Source organism: Macaca nemestrina, chromosome 15 (assembly GCF_043159975.1).
Source record: "Macaca nemestrina isolate mMacNem1 chromosome 15, mMacNem.hap1, whole genome shotgun sequence".
Taxonomy (NCBI): domain Eukaryota; kingdom Metazoa; phylum Chordata; class Mammalia; order Primates; family Cercopithecidae; genus Macaca; species Macaca nemestrina.
In genome coordinates, this window is record NC_092139.1 from 18,443,083 (window position 1) to 18,458,150 (window position 15,068).

The 15,068-nt window shown below is 45.8% G+C and overlaps 1 protein-coding gene across 5 annotated transcripts in view; it reads left to right on the top strand.

Moving 5' to 3' along the window:
* The window catches only part of LOC105496478 (engulfment and cell motility 2), a 98,299-nt gene that overhangs the window by 56,813 nt on the left and 26,418 nt on the right, over positions 1-15,068 (top strand). For 2 of the 5 annotated variants that reach the window (XM_071079199.1, XM_011766940.3), the window contains 4 exons: positions 12,228-12,353; positions 12,670-12,710; positions 13,168-13,240; positions 13,623-13,673. In XM_071079199.1, coding sequence (XP_070935300.1) covers positions 12,276-12,353; positions 12,670-12,710; positions 13,168-13,240; positions 13,623-13,673 — 243 coding nt within the window. In that variant the 5' untranslated portion in view covers positions 12,228-12,275. Of the gene's footprint in view, positions 1-55; positions 207-353; positions 373-12,227; positions 12,354-12,669; positions 12,711-13,167; positions 13,241-13,622; positions 13,674-15,068 lie in introns of those variants that run through there. The other 3 variants (XM_071079198.1, XM_011766942.3, XM_024797503.2) reach the window with 3 other exon arrangements.

Sequence of the window (15,068 nt, forward strand, 5' to 3'; positions counted from 1 at the left end):
TACCGGCAGCTGTGCCCGCCCCTGCTTGAGTGACAGACAAGCAACCCAATTGAAGAAAGAGAGTTCAGCGTGACGGCGAGTCGGAGCAATAGGAGCCCGGCCCGGCCTGTGCGGGGCGGGGTCCCAAGAAGGCGGGGCGGGCGGAGGCTGGAGGAGCAGCCGAGGGGAGACCCAGGACCGGGAGCTGGGCCTAGGTCGGCGCCCTGGTGAGTGAGGGGTGCGCTGGGGGATGGGGCGCGGCAGGCGGTGGAGAGGGGCCTGGCCTGAAAGACGCAGGGAAGAGAGGCCGGGCCGAGCGTTGCGGCCTGCGTCTGCCCGGGTGGCTGAGGGGCTGAGAGGGCGGGCCTGGGCTGGACCGCGCCGGTTCGTCAGGTCAGTGAGGGGTGGCGGCCCCGGCCGGGGCCTTAGGAGGGGAGGCGAGACAGGGTCCTGGACCCAGAAGGGGCGTCGCGTGGCGGAAGAGGGCGGGCCAGGCAGTCAGGCGCGGGGGCTGGGCCGGGCAGCGGTCGGAGGGAGAAGGAGGGAGGCGTTGGGTGGGAAGATCGGGGAAGGAGGGCAAGGAGAGGGTCTGGAAGAAGCCGGAGAGCGCTCGGGGCGGACCCGCACGACTTGAAAGCCCGGGGTCATACTCGACCTGGACTCCGCTGCCCGCGTCCACCAGTTCGCCCTGTGAATCCTGCCGGCTCAGTAGCCCCCCCAGTGCATGTACTTTCCACCTCCTGCGCTCACTCGCTTCAGTTCAGGCCCCTCTCGCTTCCTGCCTGGACAGTTGCAGTGTCCTAAGTGGTCTGGCCGCAGGCACAGGGGCCCTCTCCTGTCGGCCTCTCACTGTGCCCAGAGAAACCTTTCCTTTTTTTTTTTGGAAACCTTTTTGCGACGGAGTCTCGCTCTGCCACCCAGGCTGGAGTGCAATGGCGCGATCTCGGCTCACTGCAACCTCCGCCTCCCAGGTTCCAGCTATTCTCCTGCCTCAGCCTCCCAAGTAGCTCGGATTACGGGCGCCTACCACCACGCCCAGCTAATTTTTGTATTTTTAATAGAGACGAGGTTTCACCGTGTTAGGCTGGTCTCGAACTCCTGACCTCAAGTGATCCGCCCGTCGCGGCCTCCCAGAGTGCTGGGATTACAGGCGTGAGCCACCGCGCCCAGCCGAGAAATGCAGAGCAAATCTGGATACTTAAGGCATGAAAGTGGCCCGGCGTCCCACCCCTTTGTAGGGTCAGATCCAGAACCTCACCCAGGCCCTTGGTATCTGGTCCCGCTGACCTCTCCCGTCTGTCTATTCGTCCGTCCGCTTGCTCAGTGCTCTCCACACACTGGCCTCTTTCTGTTCCTTCTACATCGCAAGCTCTTGCCTTCCTTGGGGCCTTTTATTGAGTATTCTTCCTCCCTGGTCTGCTCTTCCTCCCCCGGCTTAGTCTTGTAAACTCTTCTTCATCCTTCAAATCTCCACTTAAGCATCACTTCTGCAGGGAAGGCATCCCTGTCCCTGACTCTTGGACCAGTACCCCACTTTATCACCCTGGGTACTTGTCCTTAGCAACACTTGTACAACTGCAGTTTTACATTTATTTACAAAAGTGTTGATATTTCTCTGCCCATCCCACCAGATTGTAAGGTCCACGAAAAAGATAGTGTCTGGTTTTGCTTCATGTTGTATCTCTAGCATCTCACACAGGGCCAGGCACTATAAATATTTACCAAATAAATAAAGGCAGGGTTTGAATTTGGCAAGAGGAAGGGGATGTGAATGGTGGTCACCGATGTCCTACCTGTAGGGGAATGAAACTGACAATTGGAATGCTTTTTGTGTGCCAGGCCCTATGCTAGAGTGATGCTGCTGTCCAATAGAAATGTAATGTGAGTTATAGATATAATTTTAAATTTTATAGTAGCCACATTAAAAAATGAAACAGCTGAAATTATTTTAGTAATATATTTAACACAATATATTCCAAAATTATATTATAACATAATCAATATAAAATTATTAATGGGATATTTTATGTTCTTGGTTTTTGTACTGTTTTTGAAACCTGGTTTGTATTTTACACTGAGGGCAGCCTGTGCCACTTTTCAAGTGCATAGAAGCCACCTATGGCCAGGGATTGTGGTATTGGGCTGTACAGTGTCACACACTTTATATACCCTCTAGCGTATTCTGAGATAACTATTGTTATCTGCACTTTACTCCTATCAATAGTGAAGTTTCTAAAAGAGGTTGCCTGCCAGGGATAATTCTAGAGTTTGTAAGTGGAGGAGGTGGGATTAGGACCTCTATCTGTTATCTTCCATCTGGTCTTTCTGTATACCTCATGCTTACTCTAGGGAGGTGCAAAGGAAGTTTGAGGGTACAGGAAGTAGGGACCAAACTTCTTTAAAAACTTCAGTGTACAGCATATTCTAGCTTGTTCTGTGCTGAGATAATGTGTCCAGATGTAGCAGTATCACCTGCCAAGGTGGCTCAGCAAGAAGCATATTTGGTGCAGTTGAAGAAAACCCTGCAAGGCAAGTCCTTCTTTGACCATCACCACACCTCGGCCCAGCCTGGACTAAGTCTGGTCCCAGGACCTGGACAGAAAAACATACATACCATGCAGCATCTCAGAGGTGCTGGGAATACTAGGCTTGAGTTTACAGCCTGGCTTCTTTCTCTCTTTTTTTTTTTTTTTTTTTTTGAGACGGAGTTTCACTCTTGTTGCCCAGGCTGGAGTGCAGTGGTGCCATCTCGGCTCACTGCAACCTCCACCTCCTGAGTTCAAGTGATTCTTGTGCCTCATCCTCCTGAGTAGCTGGGATTACAGGCATACGCCACCATGCCCGGCTGATTTTTGTATTTTTAGTAGAGACAAGGTTTCACCATTTTGGCCAGACTGGTATTGAACTCCTGATCTCAAGTGACCCACCCAACTCGGCCTCCCAAAGTTCTGAGATTACAGGCATAAGCCAGCACACCCGGCCTACAGCCCCAGTTCAGCAATTGTTCACTGAGTATCCACCATGTGACCAGCACTGTTCTAGGCCATTTTTGGTGATTGGGCGGTGTATGTCATAGCCTTCATCTTCAGGATGCTTCAGGTATACTTGGAAAGACAAGACTGGATCACATAAAATGACTAGATGGCATGCAAGGCATCATGTGGTGTAATGAAGAGCCAGAATCACAATATGGGCTAGAGGCTGCAAAGGGGCTGTCTTGGCCCAGCTGCCTGATGTGTTTTTAAAAATGTTGGATTTAAACTCCTCTAGGCAAGGTGGTACTTTGCAGTGTTACAGACCCTACGTGGAGGCTGCTTGGTTTATTTACTTACCTGCTTGGCTGCCTAAGATATTTGAATTTTTAACCCTATTAGGCATGCTATGCTGGTTTACTGTGAGTCACTAGAAAATATTTGTTAAGCACTTATTATTTGCCAGGCATTGCATTGGCTGCTGCTTCGGAACTGATCATAACATTTTCCAAAGTTCTTCCACTGGGAAACAGTAATAATAATAGTGGAACACCAACAAATGCTTTGCCTTTTGTATTGACTTTCCTCCTGGACTGCCTTCACATTTGCTCTCTCATTGTGTCAACAATACACAATATACCTGCCTAGCAGGTAGGGCTTTCTGTGTTGGGGAAACGTGGTTTCAGAGCTTTTGCAGTTTCTTCAGGTTCACACAGTTAGAAATCTGCTATTATGCTTAGTGCTTTATTATCCCACTTGATGCTCACAACAGCTTTACAGGGTAGGGTTGATGCTAATCCCCATTTTATAGGTAAGGAAATTGTTAGTGCTAGGATCCAAGTTCAGGCCTTTCCCACTCCAGAACACAGCTCCTAACTGTTAAGTTACACTGCCTCACTAGAAGGCCAGAGTTGGAAGAGAGCTCAAAAACATCTAGTCCAGACCCCCTGTAGATCAGGACCTGAGGTCCAGAAAGGCTTGTGCTTGTGGCAAAGCTGTGCTGCAGGAGGAGGACTAAACCAGAAGTGGAGGACCTAGGCCTTCTTTTGTCCCTAACTGGTGGCATGGCCTTGCCAGCTTCTCTGGACTTCAGTTCCCTTATTTATATAATGAAAGGGCTTGGCCTGATTTTACGCTGAGAACAATGCTGTGCTGTTATGGTCGGTATTGAAGGAGTTCACAGCCTGAGGTTTTAGTCATAACCCAGGACTCCTCCCAACACACCACACTCTCTCCCTACCCAAGGTCCATCTCCTTGTGTAGCCACCGTTTTCTGAAGTTTAATTCTGAAGTTCATCTGTATTTTCCATCTCAGTTTCTGTTTCCTCTCATTTCCAAAAACCGAGCCAAGTGGTTTGTAAACACTGACTTTCTGTAAATTCATCTCCTCAGTCATTGTAGTTAGGGATTTGGAAATTTCTAGGCAATTTCTTTTAAAGGCATTTAGTTAGGTCTGGAAGCACCCTGGAGGGAGTTTTCCTGTAGAATTCTATGGACACAGCTATGTGGCAGGCAGTGTGCTGCAAACTGGGGGAAGAATAGATGGGGGAATAGACTCAGGCTTCTTGAGTCCTTGCCCTCAGGTTGTCAACTTTCCTGGAGCTGGGGGTCGACCTGGCCACCTGTTAACATCATCTAGAGTTTATAAATGACCTGGGGTGTGCATTCACAGCCAGAGTTGAGAACCACTGTTTCTCGGACTTTATCAGATCTAGAGCCTACGTCAGGCTTGAACCCATCCCCAGGATCTTATGTGAAGACAGATTCTGATTGGGTGGGTCTAGGCTGGAGAGGTGCTTCCCCATTACTACAGGCTCCCAGGGATACTGCCGCTGCTGGTGTGCACATCACACCTATGGTAGCCAGGGAAGAGACTGCACATAGAGAATTGTAAATCAGTAGGATCATGAAGGTATGTATAAAAGACTGGGATCACAGATGAGGCTGCAATTAAATTTCCCTGAGGTAAGAGGATTAGGAAAGCCACATAGAAGAGTGATTATCTTAGCTGGGCCTTGAAGGTTGAGTAGAAGTTTGCCAGCTGGACAAGGAAGAGGAAATAATAGCACAAGCAAACATACAGACTCAGAAGAGCATGGTTTTTCAGGGAACAGGTGGTCTGGCGAGAACATGGCATCTGCAAAAGTGAGTCTGAAAGCCAGTTCCACCACAGAGCCACGGTGGAACTGAAGTAAGTTGAATGCTCTGCTAAGGAGCTTACTTAAGCACTATTCTTTAAGTATAGGAACACTACAGAAGGTGTCTATGCAGGATAAGAGAAAACCCAGGCCGTTCTCACAGCAGGAATCAAGATGAAGAAACCCAAACAGTTCCCCTGCCCCCATACCCCTTCTCACCACACTTTTCCCTCTATGTAAGTTTGTGGCTTTTAACCGTGTTTGAATGAGTCCTGTGTCTAACACACTTCAACAAAGGGGACACTTCAGCTGCTGTTAGTACGGTGGTCCTTCCCAGGGTTTCCAGCAGTAAACATAAGAACCTTAATCTCTGCCAGTCAAATCCTCCCTTTTCTGTACTTCAGAGTCTCATCCTCATTCAGTGGACTGAACTAAGGGAAATTAAGTCACTTCTCAGATGAGAAGATTGCAGAGGGGGAAGCCTTTATAGAGATTGTGTTCTCGATTAGAAAGAGGGCGTGACTCCAACTTGCCTTCCTGATGAGGTTGCATTCTGTTGCAGGAAACATAAACCAAACTTAACCCATGCCTCCTTCACCAAATCAAAAGCAAAATAACTGAACAAAAAGCACACATCCATTCTTATCCTTAAACGAATAGGGGAAAGGAGGGGAACTGGAAACCTGGCATTCTTCATCCCAAATTCCTTACTAATAGGAGGGGATCATCTTTCACTTCCTTCCTTAAGATGGGTTTTCCAACCCTGCTGTCAGAATCCAGCTCTGTGAAGCAGCAGTCACTGCATGGGTGATTGATAAGCTCCATGGGGCTTCTGTAACAGTGCTGATTTTATAATCATACCTTCTAGAAGCCACTTAGAGACTGCTCCATTGGAGACACTAATGTTCCTATTTTTCTCTACTTTTCCCAGCTCTATGTTTGAAAACCTGGTCTTTCATTCTTATGACTTACAGTAAAATTGTCTTCAGGTCAGTGTGTGCCTATCTCTTGTTTTGTAGCATTTTGAGTTTTCCAAATCATCCTTATAACTGTAATGCTTAAAGAGGAGTGGAAGGGAGAAGGGTGGAGAGTTGTTTAATCCGGAAGGGGCCCTCTGGGCCTGGATGTGGAACTACAGGTCCCTCATGCTGGTGGTTTGCAATTGAGCTACAGTACTGCTGAGTGGCGGAGCAAGAGGCTATTTATAACCCTGAGAATTTTGCAATGTTATTGAATTCCTTTGACCTAATTTCCACTTCCTTTCTAGAATGAAAATGAAGGGAGTAAGCAAACACGTGCTGGAAGGGTTCCCTATAAGGAGATCCTTTATGCTGGGAATATTATCTGGAGAACAGAATTATTTCTAGTCTCCTATCTCCTGATGTTTCTTTTCCATAGGGAGAAAAGCAGAGGGATGTTTTCCTCTTTCTTTTAACTAGAGTTAGGGGTGCTAGCCCTGATTTTTCAGTAAGACTTATTCTGATGTTTGATATGAAAACAACAGTTTTTTATTTTATTTTTATTTTTTAATAGAGACAGGATCTCACTCTGTCACTCAGGCTAGAGTTCAGTGACATGATCATAGTTCACTGCAGCCTCAAACTCCTGGACTCAAGCAACTCTCCTGCCTCAGCCTCCTACAGGCACATGCCACCATGCCCAGCTAATTTTTTAGTTTTTGTAGAGACAGGTCTTGAACTCCTGGCCTGAAGTGATCCTCCTGCCTTGACCTCCCAAAGCATTGGGATTACAGGTGTGAGCCACTGCGCCCAGCCAAAACAAACTGTTAAACAATGGAAATACTTTGTAGTTAAAGGGTATTGGGACACAGAGGGAACACCAGACAACCTGCACAGTTCATGTCTGTCTGTCCGTTTGGAGCCAGCCTGGTTCACAGGAGTGGAAGAAGTCAGAGCCATTGGGTTTAAGCAGACACAGGTGCTTACTGAGCCTTCACTGGACACCAAGTGCTGTGCTAGGTTATGAGACTGCAGAGTTATACCTGTCCTGGAGGAGGAGCTAGTGGAGATATGTAAATATGTAACTGTAATAGAGTATGACAAAATCATACTCATTAATGGAAGTATGAACAGGATGCTATGAGAACACAGAGGCCCCTATCTTATTTACTTTTGCCAGGGAAAGTAGAGAAAGCTAAGACTAGTACAAGGAGGAGGTAATATCTGAACTAGGCTTTGATGCTTGAATAGGAGCTCTTCTGACAATCAGTAGGAGGAAGAGAATGTGCAGAAGTACAGAGGAATTGAAAGAACATGGCCTGCCTTATAGAAATAGCAGGTAGTCCAGGGAAGAGTGGTTGACTGTAAAGGACCAAATAGCACATGAGGGAGTGTGGCCCACCTGTAGACAGTGGAGTGCTGTCTTCTGTTACAATGATGAGTTCTTGTTGTGAAGGTTTCTGAGCCTCAGTGTGCTCTGGTTTCAGATACACAAACCAGAAATCTCCACAAAGCACCTGCTGCAGGTCAGTGCAGAGCCACCTGCTTTCTCATGGCTTTCCAGCAACACCAGACAACCTGGGATCAAATTCTAGCTGTGCCACTTGCTAGCTGTGTGACACTGAGCCTTCTACTTAACTCTTCTGTGCCTCCATTTTCTTATCTCTAAAGTGGGGATAATAACATACCACACAGCATTACTGTGTGGATTAAATGAATTAATATATGTAAAGCCTTAAAATAGTGCCTTAGCATTATGTAATTGCTAGCTAATGTCATCATCTCTAAGGAAGTATTAGGTAGAGGGATGAGAACTAGCTTTAGAGTCCTAAGACCTAAGCTTGAGACCCAGTTCTGATGTGTTGGGTTGATTTATTGTTTTATTTCTTATCCCTCCCTTCCTTTTTTTTCTTCCTTCCTTCTTTTGGGAGGGAGATGGAGAACAAGTTTGTCAATCCATTTGAACTTTAGTTGCCTTACCTGTAAGATAGGAATGTTTTTCAGAGTTCTTATGAGCATCAACTATAATAATGATATAGAAGTGAGCAATCAACTATAAAGAGGCTACCTGGGCTGGCAGTGGCTCACCCCTGTAATCCCAGCACTTTGGGAGGCTGAGGCGGGTGGATCACCTGAGGTCAGGAGTTCAAGACCAGCCTGGCCAACATGGTGAAACCCCGTCTCTACTAAAAATACAAAAATTAGCTGGGCATGGTAGTGAGTGTAATCCCAGCTACTCGGGAGGCTGAGGCAGGAGAATCGCTTGAACCCAGGAGGCAGAGGTTGGAGTGAGTCGAAATCACACCATGCACTTCAGCCTGGGTGAAAAGAGCAAGACTCCATCTTAAAAATAAATAAATAAATAAATAAATAAATAAATAAATAGGCTACCTGTACGTTACTATTAGATATATGATTACTATGAAGTTACCATATAACCGATCTGTTTCAAACAAATCAGACTTATCTAGTGGGTAAGAGCAAACCAGAGCAAACCCATGGGTTTTGCTCTCGTTAATTCAGCCATCGTTAATTAAGTGCTTACCCAGTACCATCATCGTATGCCAGTGATGCTGCTGTCTGCTCGGACCTCCATTTTAGAGTTCCTGCAGAGCTTGGGGCAGTTTTGGTCTTAGGCTTATTAGTTGCAATGAGTAGAAATATAGACTAGCTTAATTTATAGGAGTTTTATTGGCAGGATACAGGTGGACTTTCAGGTACCCCAAGCATAGAAAGTATAGCCACGTAATCTGGAAAGTTAGCAGGTAATGGCTTTTCCCATCTCTTTCTGATTTCTGGCCTCAGCTCATTTAGATATTTCTGGATTCCTCCTGCAGAATAACTTCCTCTGAAAGGCTCTTGGTTTTTTATTCTCCATATCTTTGGCTCATGCGAATCTTTGGCTTGCCATGGTATTCACTCTGAAGCTTACTATGATCTTACTTCTCCAGGGCCATTATCACCCAGTTTCCTTAGTCTGTGTCTTATGTATGTATGTATGTATGTATGTATGTATGTATGTATTTGTGATGGAGTCTCATTCCGTCGCCCAGGCTGGAGCGTAATGGTGCAATCTATGCTCACTGCAACCTCCACCTCCCAGGTTCAAGCGATCCTCCCTGCCTCAGCCTCCCAAATAGTTGGGATTACAGGTGCCTGCCACCACGCCCGGCTACTTTTTGTATTTTTACTAGAGACGGGGTTTTGCCATGTTGGCCAGGCTGGTCTCAAACTCCTGACCTCAGGTGATCCACCCGCCTCGGCCTCCCAAAGTGCTGGGATTACAGACATGCGCCACCACGCCCATGTGGTGTCTGTGTCTTTTGGCCAGTCTGTGTCTTTTAAATTCAAGAGAAAGAATTGGAATAGTTTAGCTAAAGTTGGGTATTCACTTTGGTCCCATCAGCTATGGCAGGGTTGTGGAGAGTGTCATTCAGTTCAGAGAGGCTGCCTGGGCTTTCTGGGAAGGACAGAGTCACTGAGAATGGGGGCTTATTAATATCTTTCAAATAGTTTGGTGGTTGCAAATCTCCATGCTTTAAAATGTGTATGAATTTTTGAACAGCCGAGAATCATTCAGGGCTAACTTTAATGAAGAGAGTCAATCTAGGATATGTCATATGGGGTCAACAGAAAATAATAGCTATAACCTAATGAGCTTTAGCTTATTTATCTCCAAAGATGGTGTTCGGAAAGGAGTTAAAAATCATGTGGTTTGTTTCTTAGCAGCATCATCGAAATTAAGGAAGCGTGTAACTTCATTTGGTAAGGACTTTAAAATGGGCATCCTCACTTGGATTTTTTAAATTCCACTTACAAATCATGGACTTTTAGACTTAGAAGGCACCTGAGACATGCTTTAGTTCTACACTCACATCTTTCAATAGAAGAAAGCTGAGATTTTGTTAAAGGGGCATGGGGTATACATTGTGAAAGACCTAGGATTGGGTTCTGAGGCCTTTGGCTATAAATCCAGTCACTTTTTTCAGCAGGGACAATTATTCCAGCCCAGTGCTCTTTCTGTTGTACCTTTTGTGCCTGCTTATTTTAAAAATAAGAAGAAGCCAAACTAAACAAATGATCTAAAAAGTCATATTGTATAGTTCCATTTATATGAAGTACAAAAACAGGCAAAACTTATGGATGATGATAAGAAGTCAGAAATTCCCCTTTAAAGGACTGGAAGGATTGACGGGAAGAGGAAGTATGAAGTAATTTTCTAGGGTGATGAAAATGTTCAGTGTCTTGTTTTGAGTGGTGGTTACAAGGAGATGCATGTGTATATTTATATATACAAACATATGTACCTTTAGCCCTCTGAATTTTATTGTATGTAAATTATCCCTCAGTTTTTAAAATTGACCTCACAGCCGTGCAGTCCTGTCTACTAATTGCAGGAGCTTTGCCGATAAGGATAAGGATGCATCTCGAGGCATCCAGAGATTGATGGCGCCACCCCTGGAATGAGAGGTCCCTGCCTTCCTGTAACTGGAGCAGAGCATTTTCCCCAGAAATTGTGCAGATAGGGCCAGTGTCTTTTCTGAGGTTTGTTGTGTGTCTAGGCACATAAAAATCACATGTGAAAAATTCTGCCATGAGCTGCAGAAGTTACGGAACCTTTTGGGGCCGTAAGACCAACCCACTTCAATCCCTTTAGGCCGTGTTTAATTGCAGTGGACAGAAGTTGAGGCTGGCTCAGAGGAAAAGGGGGAAGCATTGGCCGAAGCCAGTCCAAGTTCTGTCCCCCCATTATGACTTACTAGCTGGGTGACCTTGGGCACTTAACAAAACACTGAGCTCTAGTTGTGCCATCTTCCAATGGAGGTGATAATCCTCTTCTGCCTAATCCATGGGGCTGCTGGGAGGACACAATAAAATAAATGAAAGCACTTGGAAAGCTAGTTCCTTTACATTGTCATGGTCTGGAAATGTTGGCTTTTTATGACAGCAGACTTCTGAAGCATCCCATCCTGACTAGGAAATGGTCATGAAAGCATCCCTCTTTCTGAGGCCGGTGGGCTTGTCAGGAACAGGACTTTTACTCCTTTTTATCAAAGAGGTTTATACTTACCAGGCTGTGAGAACTGACATCTGTGTTTGGGCTGAAAAATTGATAGCATACATGCATAATAGCCTCGCGACAGTTATGCTTTGTACGCCAGGAGAGGCAGGTGGTCCCCATTAGCGAGGCATGAATTGTGGGTGAATGGCTAAACCTGGAGGATGCAGAAAGGTCTTTTTCATTAAGAGAGAGGCCTCTCCTGAACCTGTAGGCAAGGAGTATAAATATACATTGAAATAATCCATCAGCCAAGTGACTTTCCTTCGTCAGACCTTGGAGAGAGAATGCTTTAGTTACTGCTTGGAATACCAGTAAGCTATCAGAGTTGCCTAGGATACCAGTCACATGGGCCCATCTTCCAGACTTGCTCAAGATGATTTATTTTCCTTTATTTTGGAGAGAAGTGGGGGAGGGGGTCAGAGGTACTTGCAAAGCCTTGTCCTTGTAAGAGGGGCCCTTATGTGAGGATATGCTTACCTCCCTCCACTTGAGTTGTCAGCCGCCCTTGCCCTTGGCAATAGGGACAAAAATAGCATTTCCTGTCCCAGTTCTCTTCCCCATTTTCTGATGTCGTCCCACACAGAGGAGGCTTTGCATTGTGTCCTTTGAGGGGAAAGGAGTGGCATCGATGAGTGTGGGGGAAGCAAGAGAGCATGAGGCTGGGCCCCGCTGACGCTGGGATCTTCCTAGGGTGACTGCAGAAAGAAGTAGCCTGGCTCCTCCAGCTAACCACTCAACCAAGAAAGGCTGTCTATTCTTATCTGTCTCGGAGCATATGCTTCTCTCCTCCCAAGGTCTCAAGACAGAAATTTGCAGTAAATACGTTCTTCTAGCACTGAGTCCTCTTGACTCTTAAACTGAAGCGCCACACTGGCACATCCTGCTGCTGGCTGATCTATGGATGATAGATTGTTTGTCCCATTTCTTCTTGCTGATAAAATCTCAAGAAACAAAACCCCAAGGAGAGGTTATGGTATGATCTAGAAAAATTCAAACCAAGTAGTTTCATGTGTTACTTTATGCAGTGTCTGTCTTCAGACTCTTCAAAACATGTAACAAGAGTGAAAAATGAAGAAATACTCTGACTTTTTCTACCTTTCTGATTCTTTCTCCCCAGGCAGCTGTGTCTGTTTTTGTCTCACAGAATTAGAGCCCATTGGGAACGATGCCACCACCATCAGACATTGTCAAAGTGGCCATTGAGTGGCCAGGTGCTAACGCCCAGCTCCTTGAAATCGACCAGGTACGCTCCTGAAGTGAGAAGCAGTGGTTCAAGGAAAGGCACCTGGGGAGCGCATGGCAGAGGACATCTTGAGGGATGGGGACCACTGGCAATCAAGAATAAGAACCAGCAACAGGAAGGCTAAGCTTTGGGCCTGGCCTACCCTAGGGAAGGTCGGTCACCATGGCTTGGGAGAGGCTTCCTCTTCAACAAAAGCTATTAGGAAAGAAGTTCATTCTCATGCCCCAGCTTGACCCTACTTGGCAGCCCTCTTGTCAGAACCTTGGCATGAGTAGGATGTTGCTGCTGTTGAAGGCTTTCTCTCTCTCTCTTTCAGAAACGGCCCCTGGCATCCATTATCAAGGAAGTTTGTGATGGGTAGGTTGAAATGACCTCGTTTTCGACAGTAGCAGCTCCGACTGAAGGAGCACTGCCACACCTCGAGGGGAGTTCTGGGAAGGATCTCCAGTTAGGCAGGTCCCCAGCATGGGTGTCTTGGGAATCATTGTCTTGGGAAGGAAGTACAGTTGACAACAATACCCCTAAGACGTTTATACTTCTTAATTTTTTCCTTAAAGTCTAGCATTGCTCTGCTTGAGGTCCTGGTAGGATCTGAGACCCCTCCTCAGTTCTGCACACCTCCTTTTGTGGTGCTCATCTTTACAAAAGGCTGAGGCCATGATTTTTTCAACGTGACAACCTAAAGCTTTGTTTTTTCCCACTGTATTCCAAATAGGCCACCCAATCCCTTGAGCAACTCTATTGAAAATTATTTATGAGCAGCTTCTGGACAAGAGAGTGGCCAAGTGGGATATACTGTTTTTCTCTTGCATAGGTGGTCGTTGCCAAACCCAGAGTATTATACCCTCCGTTACGCAGATGGTCCTCAGCTGTACATCACCGAACAGGTTAGTACAGGGAGAGGCAAAATCACTATGGGCCTTGCTTGGAAGTAAACGACCCAAGGAGACACACTATTTATCTTCACTCAGCATCCAGGTAGCTTTCATGTGTTGGGTAAAGAGTCACTCTCTGGACAGACTGGGAAGCACCAGCCCTTGTTCCTCCCTAGTGGCTGGAAAAAGGTGACTTTTACTTCGTGAGGGCCCAGGGTGCTAGAAGAGGATCTTAGAAGCTCTTTGCCAAGGAACAAGCAGGAGAAGAGGGCCCAACTGAAGAGCTTCAGTTACATCTACTATAAAAAAGACAACATTATTGTTGATTCAACTTGCTCGTACCACTTTAACATTTTATCTTAGTTACTTTTTTTGTTTGTTTTTCACTACCTAGACTCGCAGTGACATTAAGAATGGGACAATCTTACAACTGGCTATCTCCCCGGTACGTATTCTTCCTTCCTTAGGAGTTTATTCATGTCACAAACAAATATGGGCACCTATCATGGGCCAGGTTATGTTCTAGAAACAAGGACTCTGGAGATGAGAAAGTCAGTCTTTTTGTATCAGGAAATAGTGCAGGAAAATAAGTCTGTCTTGGTTCTCATCACCTAGTGGGGAGTAAACAAATGCAATAGAAGGCCTGTCTCAAGGGTCTTGAGAGAAAGTTGCTTAGGGAGCTGTGGGAACTCACAAAAGGGACCACCTAACTCAGCCTGGAGATTTCCAGAAAGCCTTGCCAGAGAAGGGGTCACTTAGCTCAGATGTTAAAGGATGAGCAAGAATTAGCTTGAGAAATAAGAAAAGGAAAAGTATTCCAATCAGAGAAATCAGCATATGCCAAGGCACAGAGGTGTGCTGTGTTTGGGAAAAGCAGGAGTGCTGGGTGGCTGGAGGCTTTTAGCAAACATTGAGAAGCCAGATATTCAAGGTTCCTTGATGGCCTGCTCATAGCTTTGAACTCTGTCCAGAAGGAAACTAGGGACATTGAAGGATTTTAAGCAGGAAGATATTTTATGTTTAGATTTTAAGTTTTAGAAAGATCACTTGAGTGACCGTGTGGAAGATGGGCCTTAAGAAGAAGGTTGGTGGTAGTAGGAACCTTTGAAAAGGCTAAGGAGGAATGTTAAAAGCCCAGTGAAGGCAAATGGTAATGGAGATGAAAGGATGGATTTGAAGAGTATCTAGGAGGTAAGCTTTATGAGTATGGTGATATGCTGGATGTGGAAGGAAAGGGGAGAATGGAGGATGAGCCTGGTTTCTGCAAGAGCAGCCCTTAAAGGTCACTAAGGAAGCAACCAGAGGGTAGAAAGAACACCAAGAATGTGAAGTGACTGAGGAGCTTTGGGCAGGGAGAGTGTCAAGACTGAGGAAAGTATGGTCTGCAGTTTTTAATGGGCAGAGAGATTTAGTAAACTGAGAACAAAAAAGCTGTCTAATGACTTGGGAGGTGAAGAGGACATGTGATATTCACAAAATAGTGATGTAGGGAGGCCAGGTGGCCAGACTGAAGTGGGTCAAGTAAAAGAAAGGTAAAACAGTAAGGACTTTGAGTCTACTGCTGTATCAAGAAGCTTGGTTTTAAAAGAAAACACAGAGAAGGTGATAACACGAAGGGGACATGGAGTCAAAAAGATGTGCTTTTTAAAAGCAGGTAAAGCATTCATGTGTTTCACAAATCAAAAATTTTCACAGAGATGTAGCAAAAGGTCTCCCCCCAACTCCTGCCCCCATCTGCCCAGTTCCCCACCTTTCTGACCCTTCATGGTTCTTGTTTCTGTTGCAATGTTTTATGTGCCCTTAAGAATGTGTTCAGATGGAAGAGAGGAAGGTTGAAGGT